Here is an 8,098-nt window from a genome sequence, read left to right as displayed (position 1 = left end):
ATCGGGCACTTGAAGCCGTGGCTGGTTGGCTCCGGCTGAGCAGATTGAAACTAAACCCGGCGAAGACGGAGGTCCTGGGCCTGAGTCAGGCCGGAACAGGTTTGGGGCTTCCTCTCCCGACCTTTGATGGGGTGCCTCTGGTGCCTACGTCTGGGGTTCGGAGTTTGGGAGTGCACCTGGACTCCGCGTTAACGATGGAGGCCCAGGTGGCAGCCACTGTCAAGTCCGCCTTTTACCATCTTCGGCGGGCTCGGCAGTTGGTCCCCTACCTGGATCGAGATGATCTGGCCACAGTGATCCACGCGACGGTCACCTCGAGGTTAGACCACTGTAACGCTCTCTACATGGGGCTGCCTTTGTCGCAAATCCGGAGGCTGCAACTGGTGCAGAATGCTGCGGCCAGGCTGTTAATGGGTCTCTCTAGGAGGGACCACATTCAGCCTGTGCTGAAAGCGCTGCACTGGTTGCCAATAGCGTACCGAATTCGCTTCGAAGTGCTGGTTCTTACCTATAAAGCCCTACATGGTCTGGGTCCAGCCTACCTGAGGGATCGCCTTACCCCGTATGTTCCCCCAAGAGCACTACGGTCTGGGGCCCAAAACTTACTAACTGTACCGGGCCCCAGAGACGCAAAATTGGTCGCTACAAGGACCAGGGCCTTCTCGGTGGTGGCCCCTACCTGGTGGAATGAGCTCCCGGAGGAGATCCGGGCCCTGCGGGACCTGATGCAGTTCCGCAGGGCCTGCAAGACGGAGCTCTTCCACCAGGCCTTCAAGTAGGGGCCGCCGCCTCCCGCCCCCCCCCCTGTTATACTGCCATCACGGGGGGTGGAAGAGGCCCTAGGAAGGAAGGAAACATTAGAAACATTGGAACTTTTGAACATCTTAAACATCTTAACCACCTGAATGAAGGTTTGAAACCACCGAATGACTTTGAGAAACCTCTGGACTGGACCGTCATCTTTTGGAGTTTTTTTGGATGTGAAGATCAACGAGCACTTTAAATTTAAATTCAATTTGGTATTAGGATTGGTTTTAAATGTATATTTGCTTTTTAACTCAGAACTATGTTTTATTGTTGCAATAATTTTGCCTGTTAGCCGCCCTGAGCCCTACGGGGGAGGGCGGGGTATAAGTGTGATTAATAAATAAATAAATACAAATTATTGGAAACAGCAGAAATTGATAAACTGACTTTACAACTACAAGAAAAACAAGAAGAAATCTTTGAAAATAATTGGGCAAGAGTTTATAAATGGTTGGAAGACTATCTTAAGAAACCTTTAAAATAGGTTATAAGCTCTCAACGTGAAAACTAAAAAATGAAACATGTATACAGTACAGATTCCATTTAGACAAATGTAAGTGAAAGTAATGAGTACAGACTTCAGGCTTATTGTTTGTTGACTTTTCTTTCCTGTATATGTTATTCTCTGTCTCTTTATTCTTTCTGAAAAATAAAAATCTTTATTAAATAAAGGGGAAAAAAGAATAGGATCTGGGGGGGACCAAGGTTCAAATCCCCACTCATGCCATGGAAACTTGCTGGGTGACCTTGGGCCAGTCACAACACATAAGAACATAAGAGATGCCAATGTTGGATCAGGCCAAAGGCCCATCCAGTCCAACACTCTGTCACACAGTGGCCAAAAATACCAGGTGCCATCAGGAGGTCCACCAGTGGGGCCAGGACATTAGAAGCCCTCCCACTGTTGCCCCCCCCCCAAGCACCAAGAAGACAGCGCATCACTTGCCCCAGAGCCCCTATCTATACCTTGTGGCTAATAGCCACTGATGGACCTCTGCTCCATATGCTTATCTAATTCCCTTTTGAAGCCGTCCATGCTTGTAGCCGCCATCACTTCCTGTGGCAGTGAATTCCATGTGTTAATCACACTTGGCCTAACCTACTTTACAGGGCTGTTGTGAGAATAAAATGGAGGAGAGGAGAATGATGTAAGCTGCTCTGCATCCCAATTGGGGAGAAAGGCAGGGCATAAATGAAATAAATAAATGTGTGGAGCTAACTGCCTGTGTAGACCTCTCATTACTCAAATCCCATCACTGCTCAGAAAAAGGATGTGACACGAAGCAGGAGCCTGTAGGGGCATAAAGTTTACAGGGAGGCAAAACTGAAGATGGGCCATGAATGGGTTTTGCTCACCTAGTCTGCGCTGTTGTTGGAGGAACAGATTCATCTTCTATCTAGTAAACTGGGCTGGATACCCAGAATGATCACCAGGGCATGCCGTACTAAGCTCCATCTGCAGGAAAGGAGTCATGGCTGGTGGCGGCGCCAAGATGAACAGCATGCACTTCCAGAATGCATTAATGCAACCTACAGGCTCCTTTTAGATTTTGGGGTTTTTTTTAGTGAAAATAAAACTTCATTCTCTTCCAGCCACCTCCCACCTGCCCCAACTCCATCAATCATCCTGGAAATATAAAACAGAGGGAGGGAGAGCCAGTGTGGTGCAGTGGTTGGAGTGTTGATCTGAGAGACTCAGGTTCAAGTCTCCATTCTGCTCTAAAAGCTCACTGGATGACTTTGGGCCACACCCTGAGCCTCACCTACTTCACAGGCTGTTGTGAGGATAAAATCAGAAGAGGGGAGAATGATATTGTAAACTGCTTTGGGAGAAAAACAAGGTCTAGAATCCAAAGAGAAGGAACAAAGAAAAAGGGAATTTTTGAAAGAAATTTTTTCAGAATAGTTAAGATGACTACAAACTCATTTTTGAGTACTCATGTGAGTGAAAATAATTTTGAAAAGAGGATGAAGAAGAGTTGATTTTATACCCCACCCTTCAACTACCTGAATCACCTTCCGTTCCTCTCCCCACAACAGACACCCTGTGAGGTAGGTGGGGCTGAGAGAGCTCTGAGAGAACTGCTCTTGAGAGAACAGCTCTCAGAGAACTGTGACTGACCCAAGGTCATCTAGCTGGCTGCATGTGGAGGAGGGTGGAATCAAACCCGGTTCTCCAGATTAGAGTCCACTGCTCTTAACCACGACACCAAACTGGCTCTCATGTAGGATGGCATGAGATGGCATCATGGGGGAAAGATCCCATAAGAAGGCAAATAAAAGGTGTTGGATATTGTAACTCTGCATGCAAGAGGATCTGGGACAGAAAGGGTTAAGAGAATTCTCTCTCACTCAGGTGCACCTGGCATTTGGCCCCACCCCCTCATCAGTTAGATGTTGAGCCTCTTTGGCCCTTGCTTGCCTTCTGTTGTCATCTTATATAGGACCTCTCTTCCTTTCTCTCTTACCTGGGCTTAGAGCAATGCTCCCTCTATGCTGTGGAGTCTTGCGAGCAAAAATTCTACTTTGTGAGCTCCTGGCATTAAAGTTGTGAGCGAGCGATTTGGCTACTGCATAAATTCGTTTGATCTGGAGCCCTCCTTCCTGAGCTAAGACAAACAATGTGTGAGCCAGAAGCTAAAAAACTGTGAGCTAGCTCACACTAACTCAGCTTAGAGGGAACACTGGCTTGGAGCTGTAGCAAGTCAACCTTTTTGAAGTTAATCTGTTCACAATTAGTTATATGTACCTACGTGAATATGTCATGTAAGATGTACTTCCATTTTTGTAAGTAAAATTTCTTTCTCTTGTTACCACTGGAGTCGGATCATCTTTGTAATTTGTCTGAACAGCATTTCCCCTTAACTGGGAAACATGGAGGATCGGGGATACTGCATAAAGCTTCTGTGCTTCCAAGGCAAATGATATATTTTTTTTACATTTAACCCAATAAAAGGGGGTGTAGGAAAGCAGTGCAGAAGAATTCACTATTCTCCTGCCTGGAAATTGGGAACTGAAATATTTATACGTAATGAGAGCCCGAGATGGAATCTGTTTACTGCTCACTGACGCAGTCGGTTTAACCTTCAGAAGGGGGAGAAACTGATAACAGAGAGCTTACACACACATACACACACACACATTCCAAAAGGATGCTAGAATGCTTGACGCACAGAGAAGGAGGGAGAGAGAGGAGGGGGAGGGAAATGGGGGAAAACTGAGCTTATAAATAAACGCTGGGAAGCCGAGAGGTTTCAGACAGCTTCCTGCAGACTTGTGTCCTGTCGTCTTTGCATCATTTGAACCCTGCACACCCACCCAACAAGCAACAAGTAACAAGGGGGCTTTAAATTTCTTTTGTTTTCCAAATCTCATGTTTTCTGATCCTGCCGCATTAACATTTTTGCAGATTTGAGACTAGCAAGACTGGGGTTGCTCAGCTGACTTGAAGTCTCATGTTGAGCTATGATTTACTTTTTACCATTGACAGCCACATTAGTGAAAGTGTTCAGTACACGCAAACTGGATTATTGCTTATGGTTGACAGTGCAGAACAAATTGCCAATTCCATTTTTAATGTTGCACACCCCTGGTTTTAAGAAACATGTTCTGTAAGTGTTTACGATAAGAATGAATGAATGAATAATATGAAACATGGACTCTCAGTTTCCCACCTGAATGATGGTATAGCAAATACGCCCGGCCTCTTTGCTGAACACACAGTCTTTCAGGGACTGGTCCACAATTACATTGGCCACTTTCTCCAGGTCCACACTGCTGGGGTCTACACAAAATGATAAACACTATTAATAGTGACTGGGAAAAATAACACCGACATATTTTTGAACATCTAAAATAGTGTGGTTAATGTGTCCTTTATTATAGAATTCCGTAATATTTTCTGGCTTCTTAGTTTATGGACCCTCCATGGACTGCTCCAACAAACCTTTCCTCATCACAGTCTTTCTGCAAGGAAGACCATTCATTCTTCCATTTCAAAGAGGGGAGAAATCTGAGGCCGAGAGATGAATGACATGCGAAGGCTACTCCATGACTGACCTGAGCTGTATCTACAACACAGGTTTAATTCTGTTACAAACCGGTTGAAGTGCCATGGCTCCCATCAAAGAAAATTCGAAAGCGATAGTCCTACAAAGTGGTCTGGAATCCGAACAAAGTGTGTTTGGAATCATCATGAAAACAGAATTCCCAGGGTTGTTTTTTTCTTTTTTTGAGGGGAAGGGGGAAAATGGTAAGTGTTAGAGGTGTCAGACTCATTTGTTACGAGGACTGGATCTGACGTAAGTGTCATTTTGTTGGGCCGGGCCACGCGTGCCATAAAATGTAATGCCAGGTACCGGAGATATAAACTTTATAAAGGACACAGGCAAACCCAATTAAGCAATTAATTCCTAGCAGTGAAAATAATTGATTTTCTGGGGAACCCATAAAAGCCTGGCTCCCCCAGACCCCCACCCCCACCCCACCCCAGTTCTCATGCCTCCTGCATTTCCCACGGAAGCAGCAGGGCTCAGGGGAGGGCCTGACAGAGAGGCTGTTTCCAAACCCTCCAGGGGGCGCTTTTTGTCCTCCTGCAACCCCCTTTTCCTCATAGGATGAGAACAGCACCAGTTGCTCAGAGGCTGGATAAGCACCCTGGACAGGCTGGTTCCAGCCCGTGGACCGTATATGTTTAACACCCCTGTAACTAGTTTTCAAACTAAAATGCATAATGGTAATAGGCCTCTAAAAGTTTCCAATTCAGCAGTTTTCAAATTCAATCATGTTGATTTCTGCAGGGGGAAATGACAAGGAGAAAGACAGAGGTGCCAACCTTTGAGGGCTGTTTTCAGTATCTGCTGAATCTCTACATCAAATGAGTGTATTTTATAGTCTTCTTTGCCCGTGTCTCCCATCTCTCGCTCTGCTTCGGTGGCGTGAGATCAGGAAAGCAGCAGAGAGTGGCAAACTGTGGAGCGAAAAGAGGTCAGACACAGATTAGTCAGACAAGAAAGGAGTTTGAACTAGATTTCAGACACTCTGGAGCAGGAGGGAGGGAGGGAGAGGGATATTTTTATTTTGCATTAAAAACATCCAGCCTTACCTACCCGCCCTGTTCAATTCCCGGCCCAAATGCTTATTGCCCAGCTTCTAAACAATGAATCGACAAATAGGCAAACACATTGCTCACTCATCAGAATTCACTGGCTACGACATGTGCTTATGCTGCAGGCAGACAACTGCCGGGTGCTGAAACAAGACATCATTCTGGGGGCAGGGTGGGGAATCAATCTGGGTTCCAATCAAATGGACAAGCTCAAGAGGAAAAACCCCACTGGGTTCCCAATTAGCGCCTTCCAATTCAAGAGGCCTTGACCTCTCTCTTCAAGCTTCCACTCCTCTCCACCTTTCAGCCTCCAGTTTTTATTATTATTTATTACATTTCTACCCCGCCCTCCCCATGGGCCCTTCTCGTTATCCACAATCAAGTTCACCTGCTACTGTCCCCATTCCTGTATTATTAATTCTGTGTTTTCTAAAATGCCTGAAAAGGCATCCTCCTCTCCATTGACCAAAACACTTCTCCTCTAGCAGATTCCTTAAGAACCTCCCACCATCTTCAGTAAAGCTGTTTCTCAGGCATTACATCTACATCTCCACTACTGCCTGACTTACCCTCATCCTCACAACAATCCCTGACCACCACCCCAACTTCAATAATGCAGCATGTAAATGATGTAAACGACACAGCCTAATGGCACCATTTTGAGTATAGAAGGGCATGCGTATATTAGTAGAGGTTGGTAAGAAGACAATTCAAACAGCTGCTCTTGCATCTTTCAGTGTTAAAACCCCAAAAGGCATTTTTGAAAAGTACTTGATAAGGATATGTTATCTATCATTTTTGTGCTTTACAATAGCTATGATGGTGTCATAAATACAATGCAAACAGGCTTCTTTTTAAAGTGTTTGGCATGGGTTGTTTCCAAGGATGTGCCTGTAGCTGGCTTTTACAAACACACACACACAAATCCTGCTCACACAAATAGTGTACTCATCAGAACAACTAATACAAGTCTGCCCCTTCTTCGTGAACTTTGAAAGTCTTGTTTCAGACTTCTAGTTCACAGAAAAAGATCCAGTACATGGTTACACTGTGATAAGCTCACTCATATTAACAAGAGTTCTGTTCGGGCTTTCCAATAGTTAGCTTGCCACTGTATTGTCAGAGTAGCCTATTGCTGCAGACACAAAACTGGCCAAAGATATAGGTGCTCCTGATGTTCAATGACAAGATAACGTGAAAACCTGAGTGGCAACTGCCTCCACTAACTGAAAAGAGAAACATACATAACAACCACAGTGGGTTCTGAACTGCCCTTTGGATCAATCTTGTTCCTGTGCACACTAGAGTAGTCGTGCACCTGTGTGCATACTGAATGACATCCACTGTGTGAAGAAGGTAACTGTTATCAAGGTTTTAGAGGCAATGAAAACAATGACTTCTGCATGTGGTTATTCTCACCGTGCGCAGAGGTGATTATATAGTTCCTCTAGCATGTACATCAACTAGATTTTCACTTGTATTTCACTCTGGTCCAAGTGTGGGGTGATCAGAAGCAGGTCAGCAGCTTCTGTCCTGTTTAATGATGGACCGACAGTATGACTCAGTATAAGCCAGTTTCTTAACAGACCCCAACACAGGCCTTCAGACAACTGCCCTTACCCTTGGAGTGGGTTTGGCTTTACCATTCTTGTTACATGTGGCAGATTCAGTATGTTTATACTACTACTAGCCAAAAATCCTGTAGGTACAGTAGGGCACTCATGCCTCGTGTACACCCCTCACAAAACATATAAGGTGTCTCCATATTCACAAACCCTCGATGTTCCCAATCACCTTTTCTGAGAGAGGGCTGCCAAAGTTCAGTGGACCTGTGCATGTTCCATGTACATACAAGGCGAGGAGTGCATAGTTTAGATAACCCAGTGTGTCTCCCACTGTCAGCTGACACAGATGCAAACAGGCCTGTGGGTGGGAAGGGGCCTAGTGTGGCCACAACACGCCAAAGACTGGTTGTTTGAATGTGCTGCCACATCTCCAGATCTCAGTCCGCCGCACGTGGGAAAAATGAGTTTGTTTTAAATCCAGGGAAAGCCAAGTCAAGTCAGCACAGAAACGGCTCCACCCACTTCAGAGGCGCAAGTTTGCTTCTGAAACTGTTTAGGGCAGCCCTACGAAAGGACCAGAAGTGTCTTCGTCCCCCCCCCCCCCCCCCCGCCCACCACA

At 45.6% G+C, this 8,098-nt stretch overlaps 1 protein-coding gene across 1 annotated transcript in view; it reads right to left on the bottom strand.

Moving 5' to 3' along the window:
* Positions 1 to 8,098, bottom strand: part of MIF4GD (MIF4G domain containing) — a 14,696-nt gene that overhangs the window by 6,237 nt on the left and 361 nt on the right. The window contains 2 exon segments of the mRNA XM_015410744.1: positions 4,482 to 4,591; positions 5,642 to 5,776. Coding sequence (XP_015266230.1) covers positions 4,482 to 4,591; positions 5,642 to 5,723 — 192 coding nt within the window. The 5' untranslated portion in view covers positions 5,724 to 5,776.

This window comes from Gekko japonicus, unplaced genomic scaffold, assembly GCF_001447785.1.
Source record: "Gekko japonicus isolate JY-2015 unplaced genomic scaffold, Gekko_japonicus_V1.1 scaffold15, whole genome shotgun sequence".
Taxonomy (NCBI): domain Eukaryota; kingdom Metazoa; phylum Chordata; class Lepidosauria; order Squamata; family Gekkonidae; genus Gekko; species Gekko japonicus.
The sequence above is the reverse complement of the archived record's forward strand: the minus strand, read 5'-3'. Positions and strand labels throughout refer to the sequence as shown.